General features: G+C 45.8%; 1 protein-coding gene across 1 annotated transcript; it reads right to left on the reverse strand.

The window, feature by feature from the left end:
* Positions 1-22,676: 22,676 nt before the first annotated feature.
* APOA4 (apolipoprotein A4) lies at positions 22,677-25,208 on the reverse strand. The gene is made up of 3 exons (XM_066245327.1): positions 25,042-25,208; positions 24,585-24,711; positions 22,677-23,806 (listed from the first exon to the last, which is right to left on the reverse strand). The coding sequence occupies exons 1-3, from the start codon at positions 25,088-25,090 to the stop codon at positions 22,834-22,836; spliced, it is 1,149 nt and encodes a 382-aa protein (XP_066101424.1). The 5' UTR covers positions 25,091-25,208; the 3' UTR covers positions 22,677-22,833.
* Between the last annotated feature and the right edge of the window lie 223 nt (positions 25,209-25,431).

Genomic DNA, 25,431 nt, shown 5'->3' on the forward strand with positions numbered 1-25,431 from the left:
CAAGCTGAGATGTCACTGCTCCAGCCCTTCCAACACTTTTATAAACCTTTCATTTTCTACATGAAAGCCTCTATATTTTATACTTGAAATGTGTAGAGAGGCTGCCGTGTTTCTGATCAAACCTAGATTAATACAATAGGTAGATGCAAGACACACTCATGCTTCCCTAGCTGATGACATTTTAAAATAGATTTTCAATTTCTCGCTCTTTCTCTCTTCTCCTTCTGGCACCTCCAAGATGTGAGTGTTGGTACACTTGAAGTTTGCCAGAGTTTCCTCACACTATCTTCTTTTTTGGATTCTTATTTTCTTTTTGCTGTTCTAACTGGGGTATTTTTGCATCCTTCTATTCCAAATTGCTGTTTTGAGTCTCAGCTTCATCACCTTTACCGTAGATTCCCTGTAAATCAGTGGTCCTCAACCTCTGGGCCACAGACTGGTACCAGTCCATGGGCCATTTGGTACCGGTCTGCAGAGAAAGAATAAATAACTTACATTATTTCCATTTTATTTATATTTAAGTCTGAACAATGTTTTATTTTTATAAAATGACCAGATTCCCTCTGTTACATCCGTCTAAGACTCACTCTTGACGCTTGTCTAGGTCACGTGATACATTTATCCGTCCCACCCTAAAGGCCGGTCCGTGAAAATATTTTTTGACATTAAACCGGTCCGTGGCCCAAAAAAGGTTGGAGACCACTGCTGTAAATTACTCATTTTAGTTAATGTATCCTTCATTTCTGACTGATTCTTGTTTATGATTTTCATATCCTTTTTCATGCCATTGAAGTTCTCTCCAAGTTCATCTACTCTTATCCTAAATTCACGCTACATCCTTATAACCAGCATTTTGAACTCTGTATCTAGTAGATTGATGGTCTTCATTTTGGTTAGTTTTTTTCTGGAGTTTTGTTCTGGTTTTTCATTTGGGACATCTTTCTTTGTCTCCTCATTTTGGCAGCTTCCCTGTGTTTGTTTCTATGTATTAGGTAGAGCTACTACATTTCCCATGCTTGGTAGAGTGGCCTAATGTAGTAAGTGTTCTGTAGGGTCCATTGGCTCAGCCTCCCCAGTCAACCAAGCTGGGCATTCCGGATGCACCCTGCTGTATGGGCTATATGCACCCTCCTGTTGTAATAGAGCTTTGATTGCGTAGGCATATCAGTGGAAGGGATTTACCCAAAGCCCATCAACTGTAAGGTCTATGATCCCACACTCAAGCCTGCGACACTACACTCAAGCTGGTGACCCTGCGCTCAAACTGGATGAGCCAGCACTCAAGCAAGCAACCTCAGGGTCTCAAACCTGGAACCTCAGTGTCCTAGGTTGATGATCTATCCACTGCACCAGCACTGGTCAGGCAATGTTCTTACTTTTTTTTTTTTTTTTTTCATTTTTCTGAAGCTGGAAACAGGGAGAGACAGTCAGACAGACTCCCGCATGCGCCCCACCGGGATCCACCCGGCACGCTCACCAGGGGCTACGCTCTGCCCACCAGGGGGCGATGCTCTGCCCATCCTGGGCGTCACCATGTTGCGACCAGAGCCACTCTAGCGCCTGGGGCAGAGGCCACGGAGCCATCCCCAGCGCCCGGGTCATCTTTGCTCCAATGGAGCCTTGGCTGCGGGAGGGGAAGAGAGAGACAGAGAGGGAAAGCGTGGCGGAGGGGTGGAGAAGCAAATGGGCGCTTCTCCTGTGTGCCCTGGCCGGGAATCGAACCTGGGTCCTCCGCACGCTAGGCCGACGCTCTACCGCTGAGCCAACCGGCCAGGGCTACTTTTTTTTAACGACATTAACTTTTTAAAAAAATTTTTATTTATTTCAGTGAGGAGAGAGAGAGAAGGAGGGAAAGAGTAGGAAGTGTCAACTCACATACGTGCCTTAACCAGGCAAGCCCAGGGTTTCAAACCGGTGACCTCAACATTCCAGGTCAAGGCTTTATCCACTGCACCACCACAGGTCAGGCAACATTAACTTTTTAAAAAGACCAAACCAGTTGTCTTGCACAATGTTCCAGAATTTGTCTGACTGTTTCTTTATAATTGTATTTCCCTTGTTTTGCTTGTCTTCTATGTTTCCCATAAACTAGAATCTAGATTTAAAGGCTCAATTATGTTCAGCTTATGTTTAAAGTATTTCTGGCAAAAATAAAGGTAAAGTAGGAATTTCATGTTATACCACATCAGGAGATGTGCAATGTCCAGTTTTCCCCTCTGAGTGAGTCTAAATGCCATCACTTTGCAAGATGGTAACCCACCAGATCTCTTCATTGTAAAGATATGTTATTTCCCTTTGTAAATAAACAAATTCCAAAAACCATAACCAAAAATGCATTTTCAGATACTACCATCTTTCTTAGTAAAATTAACCTAATCTTCCAGCATTGAGACTTTCCCTATGGAGAAGGGGTGCTGGACCTCGTAACACAAAAGCATGTCTCCCAGACTTCCCTTCTCCCTCACCACCCGAAGTTATACCAGCCTGGCAGTTATATTCCCAAGAGGTATTGATGAATGGAAACGGTGGGGGGAGGATTGTAAGGCGGCGAGCTGGCCAGATTTTACAAAGAGGACGGCAGGGGAAACAAGGGAGCCTCGTGCTGAGCAATGGCACGGTCCCAGTGACACTTAGGAGAAGAGGGAGTGCTCTAGGCAAGGCCGAAGACAGAGAACTTGGTTCCAAAGAGCAGAGGGAAAATTGTGAGGAAATAGAATTTTTAAGTGCTGAATAGGGAGAAAAATCAAAGAACGATACAGGAAAGTGGGAGAGTTCACTTTGGCAGAGAGCATCGCATTTTGGGCTGTGACCAGGAATGACAGCAATATGAGGAAGAGTGGGTTTAGAAGAGAAGTTAGCACTGCATCAAAAAATATCCAAAGCCTTACAGAGAACTGAGACTCGGAAAGATTCAGTAACTTGCTCAAAGTATTGCTCTGTGCCAGTCCTGAGTCAATCTGATAGGAGAGCCCTGCTTCTGGGACTGGAACCAACACAGCCTCTACACTCCTTACTGAGAGAAGCCAGGGGCCCAAAGTGCTCCGTAGAAAACAAATCCCATTACCCTCACCCCAAGGGGTTTATGATTTGGGAGAAAGAGGGCTGTTAAAGTGCAGGAAATCCAGCCTGACCTATGGTGGTACAGTGGAGAGAATATTGACCTGGTATGCTGTGATTGCCAGTTCGAGACCCTGGGCGTGCTCAGTTAAGGCACGTACAAGAAGCAACAACTACGAGTTGATGCTTCCAGTTCTTCCCCCCACTTTCTCTCTTTCACTCTCTAAAATCAATAAATAAAATCTTGATAAATTAAAAAGAAAAAACGAAAGGCAGGCAAGCCAGGGTTCATCTGGGCACAGAAACAGTAGCTCAGGGCCAGCCAGGGAAAGGACAGCCAAACCCAGGGACAGCTGCCAAAGTCATCATGGGGAATAGAGCCCACCTCTGCCTCCTTGTCCCCCACTTAGTTGTGAACCCCTCTGTTCTCCTCTCCTGTCCCCTACAGAGGTAGAACCAACTAAAACTATGACCAGCACACCAGGCCCTAAGGGCTTTAACCTTGCCATGATGGCTTGTTTGCCCTGCACAGACCATGATCCATCATGTCTGAGAAATGCCCCATAGCTAGATGTTTGTGTCAGCAACACCTGCTGTGGTGCAACAGCATGGTGGGACGTCACAGAGGCTCCAATACCACGAATGGACTAAGCACATTCTGAGTCAACACAGTGATGTTGTGCCAGCAAAGATAAGGATGTTAATTGTTTATTTGTTTGGATTTTCTTTACATAAACCAGTCACCATTGCCAAAGATTTGAGGCTACTGACAGTGAAAACTGAAAACTGAAATAATGATGTGATTGATGATGATGATGACAATGATGATAAGGAGAGAGAAAGAGGAGACCCTCAGGACCAACGAAAATAAAAAGAATAGCAGGAAATCATGACCTGTCAAAGAGCAAGACCTGAAGGACAAAAATCACAGAGGCCATAAGGGAAAACAAATTTGCAATAATTGACTCTCATGTTGGCTTTGGGTTTCCTGGAAGCCCATGAACAAGGAAATTCGGTCAGTTACATAATTGTCATAATCAGAAACAGAAAGCACGCCAGACTCACAGGGAAAATAAAGCTTTTCCAAACACTAAATTGCAAAATAAATATCTCTAGGAGTCTTTATATATAGGGGCCTTTGAATTGTATTAAAAGTCACTGAGGGACCAAAGGGAGGTAGCCCAAATATCTCAGTTTCTGGTGACCTGACAAGATCTATGGATAGAATTAAGAGTGCCTGACATTTTTGAGAAGAAAGTCCTGTCTATTAAAATATTAACTAACATTAGTAAATAGTTTTTATTTTGTTAATATTTAAAACAGTACAATGCACAAAAAGTATGAAATACAGGTAAACAAAAATTTATATATTTTTCCACCATCAGCATTTGTATATTCTTTCATATTTTTAAAATCTAAACATATATTTACATATTTCATGTGTTTTTTACAAACTTATTTTTATGTAATCAAGCTGTTTGTTTAACAACCTGATTTATCATTTAAAGAATGCATCTATGTATACATCTATGTCAATAAATGTGCATTTACTATAGTAGAAGGAAGGAAATAATAAAGATCAGAGCAGAAATAAATGACATAGAGGCTAAAGAAACAATACAGAGGATCAATGAAACTAGGAGCTGGTTCTTTGAAAAGGTAAACAAGATCGATGAACCTTTAACTAACTCACCAAGAAAAAGAGAGAGAGGACTCAAATAAATAAAATTAGAAATGAGAGTGGAGAAATAACAACTGACACAACAGAAATACAAAATATTGTAAGAAAATACTATGAAGAACTGTATGCCAAAAAGCTAGACAACCTAGATGAAATGGACAAATTTCTTGAAACATACAATCTTCCAAAAATCAATCTGGAAGAATCAGAAAACCTAAACAGACCGATTACACCAAATGAGATTGAAACAGATATCAAAAAACTCCCAACAAAGAAAAGTCCAGGGCCTGAAGGCTTCACAAGTGAATTCTACCAAATATTCAAAGAAGAACTAACTCCTATCCTACTCAAGCTATTTCAAAAAATTCAAGAGGAAGGAAGACTTCCAAGTCCTTTTATGAAGCGAGCATAATTCTGATTCCAAAACCAGGCAAAGACAACACAAAGAAAGAAAATTATAGGCCAATATCCCTGATAAATATAGAGCTAAAATCCTCAACAAAATATTAGCAAACCAGATCCAACAATATATGCAAAAAATCATACACCATGATCAAGTGGGATTTATTCTGGGGAGGCAAGGCTGGTACAATATTCACAAATCAATCAATGTGATTCATCACATAAAAAAAAGGAAGGAGAAAAACCACATGATAATTTCAATAGATGCAGAAAAAGCATTTGATAAAATCCAGCACCCATTCATGATCAAAACTCTCAGCAAAGTGGGAATACAGGGAACATACCTCAACATGATAAAGGCCATCTATGACAAACCCACAGCCAACATCATACTCAATGGGCAAAATTAAAAGCAATCCCCTTAAGATCAGGAACAAGGCAGGGGTGCCCCCTTTTACCACTCTTATTCAACATAGTCCTGGAAGTCCTAACCACAGCAGTCAGACAAGAAGAAGAAATAAAAGGCATTCAAGTTGGAAAAGAAGAAGTAAAACTATCATTATTTGCAGATGATATGATATTGTATATAGAAAACCCTAAAGTCTCAATCAAAAAACTACTGAACCTGATAAATGAATTCAGCAAAGTGGTAGGATATAAAATTAATACTCAGAAATCAGAGGCATTTTTATACGCTAACAATGACCAGTCAGAAAGAGAAATTAAGGAAACAATCCCCTTCACTATTACAACCAAAAAAATAAAGTACCTAGGAGTACATTTAACCAAGGAGAATAAAGACTTGTACTCGGAAAATTAGAAAACATTGATAAAAGAAATCAAGGAAGATACAAACAAGTGGAAGCATATACCATGCTCATGGTTAGGAAGAATAAACACCATTAAAATGTCTATATTACCCAAAGCAATCTATAAATTCAATGCAATACCAATTAAAATACCAATGACATACTTCAAAAATATAGATCACATATTCCAAAAATTTATATAGAACCAAAAGAGAACACAAATAGCCTCAGCAATTTTAAAAAAGAAGAATAAGGCCCTGGCCGGTTGGCTCAGTGGTAGAGCGTCGGCCTGGCGTGAAGGAGTCCTGGGCACACAGGAGAAGCACCCATCTGCTTCTCCATCCCTCCCCCTCTTCTTCCTCTCTGTCTTTCTCTTCCCCTCCCACAGCCAAGGCTCCATTGGAGCAAAGTTGGCCCAGGCGCTGAGGATGGCTCCATGGCCTCTGCCTCAGGTGCTAGAATGGCTCTGGTTACAGCAGAGCAACGCCTCAGATGGGCAGAGCATCGCCCCCTGGTGGGCATACCAGGTGGATCCTGGTTGGGTGCATGCGGGAGTCTGTCTGACTGCCTCCTCGTTTCCAGCTCTGGAAAAATACAAAAAAAAAAAAAGAAGAAGAAGAAGAAGAAAGTGGGAGGTATCACATTTCCTGATATCAAGTTATACTACAAGGCCATTGTACTCAAAACAGCCTGGTAATGGCATAAGAACAGGCATATAGATCAATGGAATAGAACAGAGAACCCAGAAATAAACCCACAGCTCTATGGACAACTGATATTTGACAAAGGAGGTAAGGAAATACAATGGAGTAAAGACAGCCTCTTTAATAAATGGTGTTGGGAAAATTGGACAACTACCTGCAAAAAAAATGAAACTAGACCACCAACTTACACCACTCACAAAAATAAACTCAAAATGGATAAAAGACTTAAATGTAAGTCGTGAAACCATAAGCATCTTAGAAGAAAACATAGGCAGTAAGCTCTCCGACCTCTCTCGCAGCGATATATTTGCTGATTTATCTCCAAGGGGAAGTGAAATAAAAGACAGGATAAACAAATGGCACTATATCAAACTAAAAAGCTTTTGCACAGCTAAAGACAATAAGAACAGAATAAAAAGACAAACTACACAATGGGAGAACATATTTAACAATAAATCTGATAAGGGGTTAATAACAAAAATTTATAAAGAACTTGTAAATCTCAACACCAGGAAGACAAACAATCCAATCAAAAAATGGGAAAAAGAAATGAATAGACACTTCTCCAAAGAGGACATACAGATGGCCAATAGGCATATGAAAAAGTGCTCAACATCACTAATCATTAGAGAAATGCAAATTAAAACCACAATGAGATACCACCTCACACCAGTCAGAATGGCACTCATCAACAAAACAACACAGAATAAGGGCTGGCGAGGATGTGGAGAAAAGGGAACCCTCCTGCACTGCTGGTGGGAATGCAGACTGGTGCAGCCTCTGTGGAAAACAGTATGGAGATCCCTCAAGAAATTAAAAATCGAACTGCCTTTTGACCCAGCTATCCCACTTTTAGGAGTATAACCCAAGAACACCATAGAACTGCTCCAAAAGGAGAAATGCACCCCATGTTTGTGGCAGCATTGTTCACAATAGCAAAGATCGGGAAACAACCCAAGTGTCCGTCAGAGGACAAGTGGATTAAAAAGCTTTGGTACATATATACCAGTGATTTTCAACCTTTTTTGAGCTGCGGCACATTTTTTACATTTACAAAATCTTGGGGCATACCACCTACCGAAATGACACAAAATGACACTCTAACACAGTACATATTATACATATAGTTAATAATATAGTTTCTAAGTGTATTTATACTCACTTAGTGTGAAACCTGGGCCTGTTTCGATGAACACAAAAGGGATATCCTGGCAGGAATGGTAGTAAGATACACACGAAGCTCTTCCTCAACAGTTCTCAGTCTCTCTCTGTTTTTAGTTTTTATCACAGTCAAGCTTGAGAAGCTCAGCTCACATAGATATCAAAATAGCTTTGTTGGCCAAAATGGGGAACTCCTTGGCAACAGATAACCAAAAACTGTCCAAAGGAAGATCAGCAAACTTTAGCTTTAAACCACGATCTTGTTTCAGTTCAATGAGTTCCTCTTGCTCTTTTAAAGTCATGTCCTTTCCAGCAACAGATACTGAGCTGTATGGGCCCCTAACCCAGTCAAGGCATTCTGTGAAGGCTGAAGAGAAATAAAATGACAACGCCTTCTTGCCTTCTCGAGAGTTTTCAAATGTCTGCCAATCACCTCGCACTTTGCAGCAGTGTTGCTATCATGCTGTTTCTCGGTGAGCGGGAACATCTCAAGGTTGCCACACTGCATATGTTGTTGTCAGAGCTGCACCTTTAAACGAAATCCGTTCATTTTATCAGTGCTTGTAAGCAGGTTTTCATTTCGGCCTTGCATCTGTGTGTTCATTTCATTCAGATAATGAAATATATCAGCCAGGTATGCCAGCTCTGCACACCACTCATCACTTGCAAGCAGCTTTGAGTAATCGGACCTCTCATTTGTCAGAAATACTTTAAGTTCCTCTCGCAACTCACACACACGGTCCAGCACTTTGCCGCGCGACAGCCACCGGACCTCCGTGTGGAGCAATAAGATTTTATGTTCCACTCCCATTTCTTTACACAAAGACGCAAATAAGCAACATCTCAAAGGTCATGTCTTCACAAAGTTCACTATGCTCACAACATCATCCAACACAGGAGCTAGATCTGCTGGTGAGGTCTTTGCAATGAGGGCCTCACGGTGCAAAAAACAGTGCATAACAATAACATCTGGGTTTCTTTCTTTGACCCTACTTAAGAAGCCTTTGATGCACCCGACCATGGCTGCGGCTCCATCAGTGCAGACACCTGTGCAGTTTTCCCATGTAAGCCCGCTTTTATCAAGATATTCTGACGTGACACGAAATATTTCCTCTCCTGTTGATTTTTCTGGCAGTGCCTTGCAAAATAGGAAGTTTTCTCTAATGGCTTCTCCATCCACAAAATGCACGCTGGCCAAGAGCTGACAATGTCCATTAATATCCATCAACTCATCAAGTTGCAAGGCAAATTTCTTACTGATGTGCACCTTTTCCAAAACAACAGTTTCAATGTCCGCAGACGTGTCATCAATAGGTCTGGCAATTGTGTTATCTGAGAGAGGCACTTTAGCTATCTCTTTGGCCGCGGTAGGGCCAAGCATCTCATTTACAATGGCTTTCCAAGCTGGCAGTATTAATGTTTCTGTCACAGTATGGGACTTTTTTGATTTGGCCTATGAGTTCAGCAACAAGGCAGCTAGCTTTGAGGGCTCTCTTGTTTACCTTTGTGGTTTTTCTCAAAAAAGTTGCCCGTTTCTCATTGTTTGTACATAAGCGTACAAAATAGTCCATTGGCTTATTTGGAATGGAAAGGTGTTTTGTTTGGAGAAGGCGTTTAAGCTTGCTTGGCACCATGGTGCTATTAAGCTTCTCACCACACACCAAGCACAGCAGAGACGGTGCTGTCTCATCCCCAGTGAAAGTAAATCCAAATGAAAGATAGCTTTCTCTGTATTGCCTCAAGCTCACTGTCTTGTCTTTTTTCTTTTGTCAACCACTCATACTAGGGCCTTCATCTGGGTCAGAATTTTGTCCAGGGCCCTGTTCGGCATTTGCATTTTCCCTTCTCAAAACTTCTCCATCACTGTCACTTGCTCATCTTGCTGAGATCCCAAACAGTCACAAGAGTGAAACATGCCTGGCAGAGGTCCTTTAAATAAATTACATTTATTAAAAAAAAGTTAAATAAAAAAGGATAACCCCCTCATATATACAGTCCCACGTAACATCCCCTCATATACAGTCCCACGTAACATCCCCTCATATACAGTCCCATGTAACCTCATATATACAGTCCCATGTAACCCCTCATATATACAGTCCCATGTATCCCCTCATATATACAGTCCTGCTAATAGATACTGGAGCTTTCATCAGGGTTGTGGGTTCAAATCAATTTGGCAAATACTCTATATAGAGACTGGACAAAATCAATTTTAGAAAATGTTGGGTACTTGTGTAACATCATAAGTCCTCAGAGCATCTCTACTGTCAGATTGAGAAGTTTGCTTTCTAGGTAAGGATTCTGATAAATACTAGAGTTCTCTCTGAGGTTGTGGGTTCAAATCCCATGGTCAGCTGGGTGCAGGGACCTTGGTTCTGTCTGTTTTTGAGCTCTTTAAGAAGATAACCCTTCAGGAGGCCATATACAATATAGATAACATTGTGATGCATTGTATATCACCCTCTGCGGGGCCTCTTTTAAAAAGAAAAAGGTCAAATATCTATATACACCATCAGGATAGACATAACCAGCTGAGGCTGAGGCTTCATCTAGTGGTGGCAACATTTATCTCCAGTCCTGACCAGGATTAGAAATCAGGACCATGGGGAGGAGTAGCAGCTTCAACTACTTGCCAGGGCCAAACAATGACAAGTGCGCGGCAGCCCCAGCGGGGACCTTCCTGGGTGTGGATGAGAGGTGGCCTACTATTGGTTCATCGCTAGTGGTCGGAATAAATCCTAGAAGGTGATTGGTCAGTGAGCCGTCCCTGTGCCTCCACTCTTCCTGTTGCTGATAGCTGGAGGGATTGTGAGGGAAGTGTTTATGTTCGGATGGAGGCAGCTGGCGGCGGACCGGATAAATAGCCTCCGCGGGCCGTATCCGGAATACGGGCTGTAGTTTGGGGACCCATGTTTAATTTCCCCACGGCACACATGACCATGTCTCACAGCACACTAGTGTGCCGTGGCACACTCTGGCTGAAAAACACTGATATATACTATGGAATACTACTCAGCCATATGAAGTGATGACATCGGATCATTTACAATAACATGGATGGACCTTGATAACATTATACGGAATGAAATAAATAAATCAGAAAAAACTAAGAACTATATGAATCCATACATAGATGGGACATAAAAATGAGACTCAGAGACACGGACAAGAATGTGATGGTAACAGGGGGTGGGGTGGGAGGGATGGGGTGAGGAAGGAGAGAGAGGGGGTGGGAGGGAGGGAGGGAGGGAGGGGCACAAAGAAAACCAGATAGAAGTTGGCAGAAGACAATTTGACTTTGGGTGAGGGGTATCCAGCATAATCAAATGTCAAAATAATCTGGAGATGTTTTCTCTCAACATATGTACCCTGATTTATCAATGTCACTGCATTAAGTTTAATAATAATAATTTTAAAATAAATAAATAAATGTGCATTTACAATATGACTTTTAATGGAGATTAATATACACATAACATAATTTAATAGTCTTTTCTTGTAAATTGGTCTTTTTATTTATTTATTTATTTTTATTTATTCATTTTAGAGAGGAGAGGGAGAGAGAAAGAGAGAGGAGAGACAAAGAGAGAGAAGAGGGGGAGGAGCTGGAAACATCAACTCCCATATGTGCCTTGACCAGGCAAGCCCAGGGTTTTTGAACCGGCGACCTCAGCATTTCCAGGTTGACACTTTATCCACTACACCACCACAGGTCAGGCCCACATTGGTCTTTTTAATTTTTAAAATTATAAACAGCACTGCAGCGAACATTTCTATAACTACATGTATGTATTCTATTGTAATTTCCTTAATAGAATTTTTTTTTTTTGCAAGAGAGAGGTGAGAAGCATCAATTCACAGTTGTAGCACTTTAGTTGTTCATTGTTTGTTTTCTCATATGAGCCTTGACCAGGGGGCTCCAGGTGAGGCAGTGACCCCTTGCTCAAGGCAGTGACCTTGGGCTTTAAGCCAGTGACCATGGGATCATGTCTATGATTCCACACTCAAGCCCAAGACCTCGGGGCCTTGAATATGAGTCCTCAGTGTCCCAGGCCGACATTCTATCCACTGCACCACCATCTACCTGGTCAGGTTACAACAGAAAATTTTAAATTAAAAAATATTTGTTAGACAGGTTCATTACTATTCACAAACCCCTTACAATAATACTGAAGACCTCCTGGGCCGGTCAGAACCGGTGGCCTAGGCTCTAGAGAAATGAGCGCACTACCAAGGCTTCAATCTGTGCTACTTTTGCAAACCTCCAGATACACATGGCAAATTGAGTGCATATATCTAATTTCTGAACTCTCTCAAACTGTAGTGAAGAGAGCTTTTTAGAAAAGATGTAGCCATATATGGACAAGAAGAATGGAAGAAAGACCACAGCAAAATTTTGAAAGCTAGAAAGCAGACAGACCAGTTGCAATGAATTCAGCAGGCCTGAGAAAGCTAGTCCTAAATTGGTAGTGGGGGAAAGATGAGCCCCAAGCTGATTTGTTGCACTGAAATTGTAAATGGCTAAGGACCTGTAGTACATCTGGGGCTAATTCACACTTCCCCCAGATGTGAGAAATAGCTTCCCCTTTCTCAAAACTCAACACCAGGAATTTGTTGTATATAACAGACAGTTCCATAGCACGCACAGTGTGAGAAAGGGGCCCTCAGAACTGTGCAGAGCGTGGCCTGTGCAGCCACAGTGCGGCAGCCCTGAACTGGAAGCGCCAGGGACTACGGAGAGTAGAGGTGAGTGAGGAGGCTGTTGTCTAATAGGAAGATTGGTTGAAACTATTTAAAAAGCCAGTAAAGCCTGACCAGGCAGTGGCGCAGTGGATAGAGCGTTGGACTGGGATGCGAGGACCCAGGTTCGAGACCCCGAGGTTGCCAGCTTGAACGCGGGCTCATCTTGCTTGAGCAAAATAAAAAATGCTCACCAGGCCCTGGCCGGTTGGCTCAGCGGTAGAGCATCGGCCTGGCGTGCAGGGGACCCGGGTTCAATTCCCGGCCAGGGCACATAGGAGAAGCGCCCATTTGCTTCTCCACCCCCCCCCCCCTTCCTCTCTGTCTCTCTCTTCCCCTCCCGCAGCCAAGGCTCCATTGGAGCAAAGATGGCCCGGGCACTGGGGATGGCTCCTTGGCCTCTGCCCCAGGCGCTAGAGTGGCTCTGGTTGCGGCAGAGCGACGCCCCGGAGGGGCAGAGCATCGCCCCCTGGTGGGCAGAGCTTCGCCCCTGGTGGGCGTGCCAGGTGGATCCCGGTCGGGCGCATGCGGGAGTCTGTCTGACTGTCTCTCCCCGTTTCTAGCTTCAGAAAAATACAAAAAAAAAAAAATGCTCACCAGCTTAGACCCAAGGTCACTGGCTCAAGCAAGGGGTTACTCGGTCTGCTGAAGGCCCATGGTCAAGGCACATATGAGAAAACAATCAATGAACAACTAAGGTGTCACAACGAAAAACTGATATTTGATGCTTCTCATCTCTCTTCGCTCCTCTCTGTCCCTATCTATCCCTCTCTCTGACTCTCTCTCTCTGTCCCTGTAAAGAAAAAATAAATAAAAAAGAACATATATGGGATGTATTTCTTTTAAAAAAAAAGCCAATAAAGCTTGAGCTCCTCTTCCTCACCATGGTGGAAAACTGAAAGTTTATTCTCTGAAAAGGGAAAGACCGAAGATCTGTGGAAGAAGGATGCCAAGCATGTTGAGGACAGAGATTCTGTCCTAGAGACAGAGAAATTAAATCAGAGTGCGCCCTCTGAATGCTGAGCTGAGCCCCACCCTGCTTCTCTACCCCACCCGAACACTGGTTTCCAGGCAGAAGAGGGAGGGAGAACTTCCTAGAGAAACATGACCGGCTGAAAATGAAAGGCCTAAATATTTTTTTCAGTAGGTGTACCCCAACTAAACATTCCAGTGGGTCACCCAGCAGTAAAGCTCATAATACTTGGAGCTTTAAATAGGCTTTAATGTCCACAGTCTTTAATTTAAGCAGACAAGCATAGATTACCAGTCATTTGAGGAAAGATCCTAACATGAAAGGGAGACCAAAACAAGCAAACACATTTTTAAAAGGAACTTGAAGAAAACTGAGACGATACAGGACGAACACTTAAAAACGTCATACTATCATCAGAGAGTTGAAAGAATATATAACACTGATGAAATAAGAACAGGATATGGTAAAGGAACGTTCACAGAATATTTTTTAAAAGCTCTTGCAAATTAAAAACATATTTTCAAAAGTTAAAACCTGAATAGCGGGTACAAAAAAATCTTCCAGAAAGGAAAGCAGAGATCGGAGAAATGAGAGAAAAGACCAGAAAAGTAGAAAACCTGCTCAGGAAGTTCCTATTCTTGAAAGAGATAAAGAAGAAACAATGAGATCACCTTGGAAAACAATTCAGCATTGCCTGGTAACGATGAACATACATATATTGTACAACTGGAAAAAAAAAAGGGAATGTCAAATTCATTCATTTTTTAAACAAATGCTTATTGAGCACCTACTAAGTTCTAGTCATTGTGCTAGGCACTGACTATACAAGAATAAACAAGATATGCAAGACCTTTGCATTCTCAGAAAGCACCAAGGTTCTACATCCCAAGGCTGCTGTGAAGTGAGGCACCCCCCGGCTCAATTTTGTCCATAAAGTTTGGGGTTCCATGCAAGGAGTCTCTGGGTAGGTTTCCTTTAGGTGGAAGGTATACGAAATGAATTATAGTTATTGTCTTGTTCAAAAGAGGAGTAAAACTAAGACCAAAGCTTTATGGAGAACCAGTATAATTAATTGTAATCTTTTTTTTTTTTTTTTTTTTTTTTTTTTTGTATTTTTTCGAAGCTGGAAATGGGAGAGACAGTCAGACAGACTCCCGCATGCACCCGACCAGGATCCACCCGGCACGCCCACCAGGGGCGGGACACTCTGCCTACCAGGGGGCGATGCTCTACCCCTCCGGGGGCGTCGCTCTGTTGCGACCAGAGCCACTCCAGCACCTGGGACAGAGGCCAAGGAGCCATCCCCAGCGCCCGGGCCATCTTTGCTCCAATGGAGCCTTGGCTGCGGGATGGGAAGAGAGAGACAGAGAGGAAGGAGAGGGGGAGGGAGAAGCAGATGGGCGCTTCTCCTGTGTGCCCTGGCCGGGAATCGAACCGGGACTTCTGCACGCCAGGCCGACACTCTACCACTGAGCCAACCGGCCAGGGCCTATAATTGTAATCTTTAACAGAATTATCTAAGGATAAAAGTCAGTTAATTGGAGAGATGGTAAATTATCTGTCAGTGGAGTGTTCAACACTAAGGATGATTCATTCAGTCAGCAATTGAGTGGTGATCATTTGCCAGGCACTGTTAGCTTTTGCTGCATAACAAACCACCCCCAAATTTAGTGTCATGTGAACTCTCACAATTTCTGTGGATTACTGGTTTGGCTACTTGGTTCTGAGTCTGTTGTGGGGTTGCAGACAGAATGTTGGCTGGGGGCTATAGTCATCTGAACACTTGACCAAAGCTGGAGAATCTGTTTCCAAAGTGGCTCACTGCTATGGCTGGCAAGTTGGTGCTGCAGTTTCTTTCTATGTAGACCCCTCCACAGGGCTGCTTGAGTGTCCTCAAAACATGGTGCTTGTCTTTCCTCAGCATCAGTGATCCAAGAGAAAGCAAGGTGGAAGCCTCAGTGTCCTAAAGATCTATCCGTGGAAGTCACATATTATGACTTCCAAAATAGCCTACAGATTACATAAGTCAGCCCTCTTACAAGAGGGATACAAGAAGGACCACACAAGGGTGTGAATACTAAAGATGAGGATCAGTCCTGGAGGCATCTTGGAGGCTGTTTACCACACTCTGTAAATACAGTGATGAATAAAAAAGTAGGGTGCCTGACCTCAAGGCTGTTAGTGTAGATTTATACTCATTTATTAGAGATGATGGCAAAGGAATTGGACTGAGACACGACAGTTCCTTCCAATCCCAATGTCCTGTGATTTTGTTTCTAGGCCCAGAATCACCTATTTCTTTAGGCACAGAATCACCAATCTACCATCTCAGAACGAGCAGCACAAATCCTCACTTCTCTGACATGGTCTCTAACTGTGTACCTCCATTATTAGCTGCCTGTCGTCACAGCAAGATAACCATGGTCCCGCCCTTCGGGCTCTCAGACACAGAAGTACTCAGAACACTCCACCTTTGTTTTTCTCTCCAGAGCCTTCGCTGCCTGTGCTCCCCCTCCTGGAAGCACAGGGTGTCCTAAGATAACACCAGAAGGACACAGCGTCCCAAAACACAGAGCTGTTTTGACCCAGCTGGGACCAAAGCTCAACAGCAGTGAGTCCCTGTGGGTACAAGAGAAGGGTGAGCCCCAGACCCCTCCTTTGGCCCTGTTGTGCTTTCTCTCCTCTCGCTAATCAGGCCATTCCTCAGAGGTAAATGACCCCTCTGACGTTCTCAGAGGACTCTGACCTTGAACCTTGGGGATGGGTGCCAGGGTGTGGTTAGTGGTTCAGCCTGGCCCACACTGGTGCTCGCTGAGACTCTCTTTGGGACACTAACCCAGCGGAGTTCATTATCGCCGGGTTACCTAGAAGCTAGAAGTAACTGGAGGAGCTTCAGACTTGAAATTGTGCTGAGCTCTGGAGGAACAGTTGGGAGGTATTGGTGTGGGCTGACCTGGAGTCCAGAAAATACCCTTCCCTGACAGCAAGGTGGACTCCAAGTGTGTGTTTTTCCTGCATGCGAGTACTCCAGTCTTGCCAGGTGGTAATGACTGGAGCTTGGAGAAACTCTGGTGAATGCTTATTTATTTATTTATTTATTTACTCATTTATTCATTCATTCATTCATTCATTTCTATGTGTTTTTGTTTTTTTACCAAGAGAGGAGGGGGGAAAGTGAGAAGTATTGACTCATAGTTGGTTCACTTTAGCTGTTCATTGTTTCTTTGTTGTATATGCCTTGACCAGGCAAGCCCAGGGTCCACCCACTGCGCCGCCATAGGCCAGTCTTATTTCTAGTAACACTATTAGAATGGCTATTATTAAAAGATAAAACAAAAACAAAAACAGAAAATAATAAGTATTGGAGAGGACAGGGAGAAATGAAACCTTGTGTACTGTTGGTGGGAATATAAACTTATGCATCTGAATATGGAGGTTCCTCACAAAATTAAAAGCTCTACCATGCAACCCAGTAATTCCACTTCTGAGTATATACACAGAAGAACTGAAAACAGGGACCTGAAGAGAGATCGCTACACCAACATGCATAGCGGCATTATTCAAGATAGCCAAAAGATGGAAGCAACCCCCCTCCCCAAGCATCCATGGACAGATGAATGGACAACCAAGAAGGAAGGGCATTCTGACACATGCTGCAACATGGCTAAACCTTAAAGACATGCTAAGTGAAAGAAACCAGACACAAAAAGACAAACCTTGTACGATTCCACTTACCTGAACCTTCTAGAAGAGGCAAATGCGTAGAGACGGAAAGTAGATTCGAGATGAACAGGGGCTGCAGTCAGTGGAGGAGTGGTAATGGAGAATCACTTAATGGGTATAGGGGGTCCTTGGGTTACAATAGTTGCAACCTATGAGGTTTCTAGTTTATGACAATCACTTCCATAAAAACTTAAAAGAAATTGAGATGTGAGTGTTTCAGCTTATGCTGTTAGTGTCATACTTACAGACTATGTGGGCAAAATTGGTTGTGCGTGATAAACGACCTCAGTAATGTGGCATATGAGTGAAGGAGTTGGTGTCCCCAGTAGCTTATCTACGCCATTTTGGACTGTTAAAAGTGCAAGTGTTCCATTTGTGTTAGGCTAGGGTGTGTTTCAACTTATGTTCACCAAAATTCGGGCTACATCACTGTCATAGGAACAGAACTGTGTCATACATAATCCAAGGAACCCCTGTATCATAGTTTTTTTGTTTTTGTTTTTGTTTTAAGTAAGAGGAGAGGAGATAGTGAGACAGACTCCCACATGCGCCCAGACTGAATCCACTCAGCAATTCCCATCTGGGGCTGATGCTTTGCCCATCTGGGGCCATGCTTGCAACCAAGCTACAGTGTGTCCGTAAAGTCATGGTGCACTTTTGACCGGTCACAGGAAAGCAACAAAAGATGATAGAAATGTGAAATCTGCACCAAATAAAAGGAAAACCCTCCCAGTTTCTGTAGGATGATGTGGCAGCATGTGTGCATGAGCAGATGATGACGTAACACCATGTATACAGCGGAGCAGCCCATTGCCATGCCAGTCGAGATGTGGACGGTACAGAGGAAAGTTCAGTGTGTTCTGTGGCTCACTAAATTCGAATCCGTGACCAAAGTGCAATGTGAATATCGGTGCATTTATAATGAAGTGCCACCACATAGAAACAACATTACTCGGTGGGATAAGCAGTTGAAGGAAACCGGCAGTTTGATGGAGAAACCCCGTTCTGGTAGGCCATCAGTCAGTGATGAGTCTGTAGAGGCTATACGGGATAGCTACCTAAGGAGCTCTAAAAAATTTGTGCATGAACCCACATCGAACTGCACTGAATAGGTATGAAACTGGGAGAGTTTTCCTTTTATTTGTGCAGATTTCACATTCCTATTGTCTTTTGTTGCTTTCCTGTGACCGGTCAAAAGTGCACCATGACTTTACAGACACACTGTATTTTTAGTGCCTGAGGCAGAGGCTCCATGGAGCCATCTTCAGTGCCCAGGACCAATGTACTTGAACCAATTGAGCCATGGCTGTGGGAGGAGAAGAGAGAAAAGGGGGAGAGCAGGAGGGGAGGAGCAGACGGTAGCTTTTCCTGTGTGCCTTGACCAGGAATTGAACCCAAGACTTTCACACGCTGGCCAATGCTCTACCGCTGAGCTATCTGGCCAGGGCTTACCATAGTTTTTTAAAGCACTTAGCACAAAGTGTCAGCTTTATTGCCTGCCGTGCATTTAAAAGTTCTACAACCTTCTACCACTAGACGTTTTTCATCGGCCATCATTTGGGAGGGGGTACTTTACCCTCCTATTTTATTTCTTGTTTTCCCTTCTGTGACCTCCCGTCATTTCCCACTCACTATTCACTACCACTCAGGGACAGTACAGAACAGTTAAAACCATCTCTGTTTCATGGACTCCTTCCAGATAGTCCTCTCAGGGTTCCCACTTCAGCAGCCAGCACGGACTGCCAAATACAACTCTCTCTCTAAGCGAAATTCTAGGTCTAGCTATTGAATTAACTGATTTTTTCATCCTTACACATTCACATACAAATATGCATGTGTGTTTCTTTTCTTTTCTTTTTTTAAGTGAAAGGTGGGGAGGCAGAGAGACAGACTCCTGCATGCACCCCTACTGAGATCCACCCAGCAAGCCCTCTTCAGGGATGATGCTCTGCCCATCTGGGGCCTCTGCTCCATTGCTCAGCAACCAAGTTATTTTAGTGCCTGAAGTGAGGCCATGGAACCATCCTCAGTGCCTGGAGCCAACTTTTGCTCAAACCATTCAAGCCATAGCTGCAGGACAGGGAGAGAGAAAGAGTGAGAAAGAGAGAAGGAGGAGGGGTGGAGAAGCAGATGGTCACTTCTCCTGTGTGCCCCGCCTGGGAATTGAACCCAGGACTTCCATATGCCGGGCTGACACTCTACCATTGAGCCAACCAGCCAGGGCCACATGCGTGTTTCTTAATGGGGTTCTATGGTGAATAATATTCAGGACCTGGCTTTTTTTTTTTTCTTAAAACATCTCAGATATTTCATAAATAAACAAATTCCCTGAACCAAATCAGGGTATTTTTCTTGAACTCAGGTCTTCAGGGGAGGCCTGGACACAGTGTCAAGCATGTCTGAGAAGGGTGACTAGAGCCAGCTGACCAAGCTGAGCACAACACAGCCATTTCCTGGCTTCAGCTGTCTGATTACCTTAGGTGCTAGAGATGTCCTTCCGCTGACTGAGGCTCAGGAGACACAGCCAAAAGACGAGCTTTGGGAAAAAAAAGGAAGACGGACTTCCCTGAAGGTAGAACCAGCCCTAATGAGGACTAGTAAGTGTATCTCAGACAAATCAATAGGACTGACTTCGGACAGGTCAGGGATGGGGTACAGCTTCCAAGGGCCCCAGCAGGAGAAGCCACCTCAAGAGAGAAAAGGCAAGTCAGGGTCTGAACTGCTAGCCACAGAAACTTATTCTGGAATGTAAAAGCAAAAATTAGTTTACTCGCCTGACCTGTGGTGGCGCAGTGGATAAAGTGTCCACCTGGAAATGCTGAGGTCGCCGGTTCGAAACCCTGGGCTTGCCTGGTCAGGGCACATGTGGGAGTTGATGCTTCCAGCTCCTCCCCACATTCTCTCTCTGTCTCTCTCTCCTCTCTCTCTCTTCCTTTCTCTCTCTCCTCTCTAAAATGAATAAATAAAATAAAATTTAAAAAAAATTAGTTTACTCAAACATTTCTGGAAATTATGAGGAAAGCTGCAGCAGTTGGTTTGAAAAATAGACAAGAATAAGGGAAAGGAAGGGAAAAGCATGGCCATGATCACTCCACAAAACCAGCCCTGCGGGGACAACACTGCTGCCACATTGAGCCAGGAGAACCCAGCATGCCTGGCAGCCACAGCAGTGCCACCCTGGCTGGGCCTCCTGCTTGCTGCAAACTGGCTGCTGCTGCCCCACTGCCCTGCCCATCCCGGAAAGAGTCCCCTATGCTCTCAGTTCCTGTACACCAGCTCCTCATTCAGAGACTGGGGTTTCTGAGCCCAGGCCCTATGCCACATCCTAGAGGTAGAGAGGCCAGGAGGCAAGAGGCTGGCATTGTTAGTGTCTCTCATGGGAGGCAGACTTTGACACTCAGCAAGACTCCTAAGTGGGAAATTCCCCACATAAACCAAGGGGGGTTCAGAGGCTGGGCAGCCAGGAGTGATGCCACTGCCAGCAAACATCGGCCAGGTCAGAGACCCAGGAGACTGAAGGCCACGTGAGGAATGTTGGTGTAGGAAAGAGAAGGTAGTCTCATCCAGTGGGACCAGGGCCATGGCAGGACCCTCAGAGACCAGCAAGAGGGCTCTGGGTGGGCAGTGGGGGAAACTATCAATGACTCACACTAAGGACCAGGCTCTGGGAGGCCCGGAGGCCTCAGAGATCCTGGAAGCAGTGCTCAACTGGGTGGTCCTCAGGTGAGAAGCTTTCAGACCCACTCAGAAATCTGCTCATCTTCTGTCCTACTTCCTTTTAGTGACTTATTCTCTTTGGCCCTTTCCTAAAACTAGCCAGTAAACCTCCAAGTGCCTGGTGGGTTGTCAAGGTGTTTTCACAGGTAGGTTCCTGCCCTGCAAGTGGGCCAGGTGTGCAGGTGGTGGCAGCAGTCTTACTAACCTGAAGTGTGGGAGTGATAGCCAGAGCTAGGAAGGTCTAGGGGTCTGCCTTGGCCAGTTCTGGTGGCCTCATGTTATAATAGAGCATGTGACTTGCCATCAGGGGGGGAGGGGGGGATAAGGGTGAGCGAGAAGAGGAAATCACATTGATTGGGCATCTGCTGGCTACAGTAGTGGCAGCATCAACATGGACATAGTTAGTGCATATTTATTCTGCCCAACACTGTGTTGAGTGACCACTGTGCACCATTTCACCAAACCCCCACAGCAACTCTGTGAGCTCAGCATTATCATTCCTATCTTCCAAAAGAGGTCAGATAATCTTCCCCAAAACCCAATAGTCAGCAGAAAGCCAGGATTCAAAGTCAGGTTTGCCTGGTTCCCAAATAGAATGCTTCCCAGCTGGCATCAGGTGCTCAGGCGGCACCCGGGCCAGAGCAGGGCAGGCTTGGACCAGACTGTGCCCATGGGGCCACTGTCCTGAGAGCAGGGAGAGATGGAGAGAGGAGACCTCAGAACACTCTCCCCAGGGCCCCCAGGGCATGTTCTCAGTGTCTATACGCAAAGCCCTGAAAGGCCTGAACCCACTCTGGGAAGGAAAGAGGTGTTAAGCTGGACTTGTAGACCTGGGGTCAGGGGTAACAGCCAGGATATAAGTCATTTAGGACAAAGCTTGGACTGATTCTTCTCCGAAGTTCAAGGCTCCCTCCTCAGGGAGTCTCTGCATCTCCAAGGACAGACAGAAAACCCGCTCCAGAGGCTGCTACTGCCTGGGCCCCAGCTCCTCCTCCCCTGCTCTCTACCCTAGTGGGCCACCCCGCCCCAGAGAGGAAGGGGAAGGCCGCTTTGCAGAAGGCACCTGGGCTGAGCATACAGCATGTGAGGGCGACTGCCCAGGATTCATCTGTGTCTCTAGGCCTCATTCCTCAGCTCTGGAGACCATGCTTTATCATTCAAGAGATTTCTGAAGTAAGCATGAGTCAATTTTGTCATGGGAGTGACAGTGGAGTGGACTAAAGCAAAACTTACATAAGTCAAGTTAAAGGCACAGAACTAATGCAAGGAGGGACAGTCTCCCCACACTGTACCATGAACTCTACAAAGTCAGGGACCATGTCTTGCTTACCTCAGTGGACCCCTCTGAGTGAAGCACGTTGTCAGACTCATGCTCCACAAAAGTTTTTTCTCATTGTCGGGTGCCTAGAACAGTGGCTGGCACAATGTGGGCCCTAAATCAATATTTGTTGGCTAAGTGAACATACGTGGATCGCCTATTTCATCTTTAGATAATGTGTGTCACCATTTTCTACTTTCCCCTCAGCACACTCCCACACCCGTCTCCGCACCCTGCCCTCAGCACACCCCATCCTCAGCCTCACCTCCCAGCCCTGGTGTCTCCTAAAGTGTCCCCTACTGCCGCCTGCTAAGCTTTGCCAAGCAGTGGTCTCCTTCCCACCTCAAGCCCAGCAACACCAAGAAGTCACTCAGCAACCAGACTGGGCTAGTTTCTTAGAAATTTTACTGAGTAGCGAGAGGTAGTATCACTTTCTACAGGACATGTGTCCTCAGGCACGTACCAGAGTTGCTTTGGGACAGACAAACAAACTGGTGGCAGGGCAGGGCAGGTGTCAGGGGTGGGGCGTGAGCACCAGGGGCAGCTCAGCTCTCCAGAGGGGCCTGTGTGGGCTCCTGCTCGGGGAGGGCCAGGGGCTGGTTCTGTTTCTCCTTCTCCTGGAGGGTTTTGAAGAAGGAGCTGACCTTGTCCCTCAGATCCTTCTCCAGGAAGCTCAAGTGGCCTTGCACGTCCCCCGAGTGGGGGCCCAGGGTTTGCTTGAGTTGCTCCACTTGCTGCACCAGGACTTTGTTGAAGGTCTCCCCATAGGGCTCCACGTTGCGGCGGAACTCCTCCACCTGACGGTCCAAGCGGCTGCTCAACTCCGACAGCGACTGCTGCAGTTCCTCCGCGTTTCCCTTCAGCTTGCCCCGCACATCCTCGGCCACAGGCGCCAGCCTCTGCCGCAGCTCCTCGGCGTTGGCTGAGAGCTTGGCCTTCAGCTCGTCGGCTCTCTTCTTCATCTGGAAGGCCAGCCCCTCCAGCTGGTGGTTGAGCTTCTCCTGCGCGTCCTGTGCATAGGGAGCCAGGCTGCGGCGCAGCTCCTCCACGTTCTGGTCGATCTTGACCTTGAGCTCGTCGGCATAGGGCGTAAGCCGGTCCTTGAGCTCCTCCACATTCTGGTCGATCTTGGCTTTGAGTTCGTCTGCGAAGGGTGTCAGCGAGTCCTGCAGGTTGTCCACATTCTCGCGCAGCACCTTCTCCATGCGCTGCGCGTACGGGGTCAGCTGGCTCCGCAGCTGCTCGGCCTGCGTGTTGACCTGGGTACGTAGCTCATCCGCGTAGGGCCCCAGGCGCTGCTGCAGCTCGCGCACGTTGTCCCCGATCTTCTGGCTCACTTCCTGGGCGTGGGGCAGCAGCCGGGCCCGCACCTCCTCCAGCTCCTTACGGATCTCCTCCTTCAGCTTCTCAGAGTCCTTGGTCAGGCGTTCATGAAGCTCTGTGGCAAAGGGCACCAGTTTCTTCTGCAGGTCACCCGCGTAGGTATTGACTTCCCCAAGTTTGTCCTGAAAGAGGGAGCTGCCAGGAAAGAGCACAAGGGGCCCGATGGTTACATTTGGCATCACACACCAGGACCTTGTTTCCCGATATAGCACTCACTTTCCACACACCTGCCTAGGACAGGCGAGTGTTCACAGTGCTGATTTACCCGTTTTTTTTTCCCCTGTGGCTTTCCCTACGATGGATCATGATTTGAGAGAAGGAGTGTAATAGACCAAGTTACTACACTGAATTTATATCTCTGGATCTCCTCCTGAGACTGAGTCTCAGAATCATGTGACCTCGAGCAGCCTGCTCTCCTCTCTCTGACTGTGAAGAGTAGACTCTGAGTCCTCCCCGGCGGATATAGACCACACTCTCTAATACAGTCTTATGTTCTGGACTTCTTCCAGTGTCTCCTAGTAACGCAAAGTGCTCCTTTCCCTGTCTGTACCCACGCTCACAGCTTCCCAAATATTCCACCTCCCTTTCTGTGACTTCCCAGGGGTCTGCCCTCTGGAATGTGTTAGAACCCAGCTCACACAACATTTCCCTCCCTCTCTTTCTTCCATGAGCCTCAGTGCCAAGATGTAGCCATTTGTCGCCCTCTGAAAGTGTAAGCAGGAAGACATCTTAGGGATTATTCAGTCCAACCTTCCCGTTTGCATGCGTGGACTCCAGCTCAGGAGACCTCAGGGTCACCTGGAGAGTCAGTGGCTATGCAGTGGGCATCAAGTCTTCTGCCTCCTAGCTCAGCATGACCAGTGTATTGCATGGCCTTTAAGTAGCCCTGCCCTGAAAGCTGTGGCCCTCTTACTTGATCTTCTGGGTAAGCTCAGACTTCTGGAGATGTTCCACAGCTTCCTTGGCATTGTTGCTCAGTTGACTGAAGTAGTCCCACACCACAGTGGCCACCTCTTCGGCTTTGACCTCAGCCTGAGCACCTGAGCAGGAGGGAAGCAGAGCAAGTCATAAGGGCCAATCTCCTTCCTCGTTCCTCAGCACCATCCCTGTGCTGCAGACCGGATTGGGGGGTGTGAGTTCCCTCCCAGCAGGGGCATGTGAAATTGACGTATCATCAATGCCAGTGGGCCTACAGCTGTGAATGGGCCAGCTCTCCTGTGAGCCAGGTAGCAACTGGGCTGCCCTGTGTCCAGCTAGGAATAGGCCCTCAGATTGTCCACCCCTCTTGGCCTCAGACTCTTCACCCTGCCCACTCAATGTAACAAATGGGTCCTGCCAGGGAGCCCCATTCAGTGGCAGCTCCTACTCACCAGTGACAGCCACCAGGGCCAGGGTCAGGACCACAGCCTTCAGGAACATCCTGGGCTCCTCACTGGGCAGGAGTCTCACACCACACTGGATCCTTCCTGGAATCAGAGCCAGAAGAGAGTTTCTCAGGTAGCTCACCTGTGCTGCTCTTCAAACTGACTGGAGCTTGGAGCCAGCCAGACATTTAAACCCCTGCCAGGCTGCCCTCCCCATGTCCCCTCCCAGAGTGGCTCCACGCTGGAAGGTGACACATTCCCAGGGAGGCCACTTGGACTTTTGTGACCCTAAGACAACGTGGAAGCTGACAGCAGACTGGGCTTGGGAGCGGTCAGAAGCACTTGTTCTCTGCGTGTGCCCCACCCAGTGCCAAAGAGAGGGTGAGGGAACTCTGA

The sequence above is a fragment of the Saccopteryx bilineata genome, chromosome 1 (assembly GCF_036850765.1).
Source record: "Saccopteryx bilineata isolate mSacBil1 chromosome 1, mSacBil1_pri_phased_curated, whole genome shotgun sequence".
Lineage (NCBI taxonomy): Eukaryota > Metazoa > Chordata > Mammalia > Chiroptera > Emballonuridae > Saccopteryx > Saccopteryx bilineata.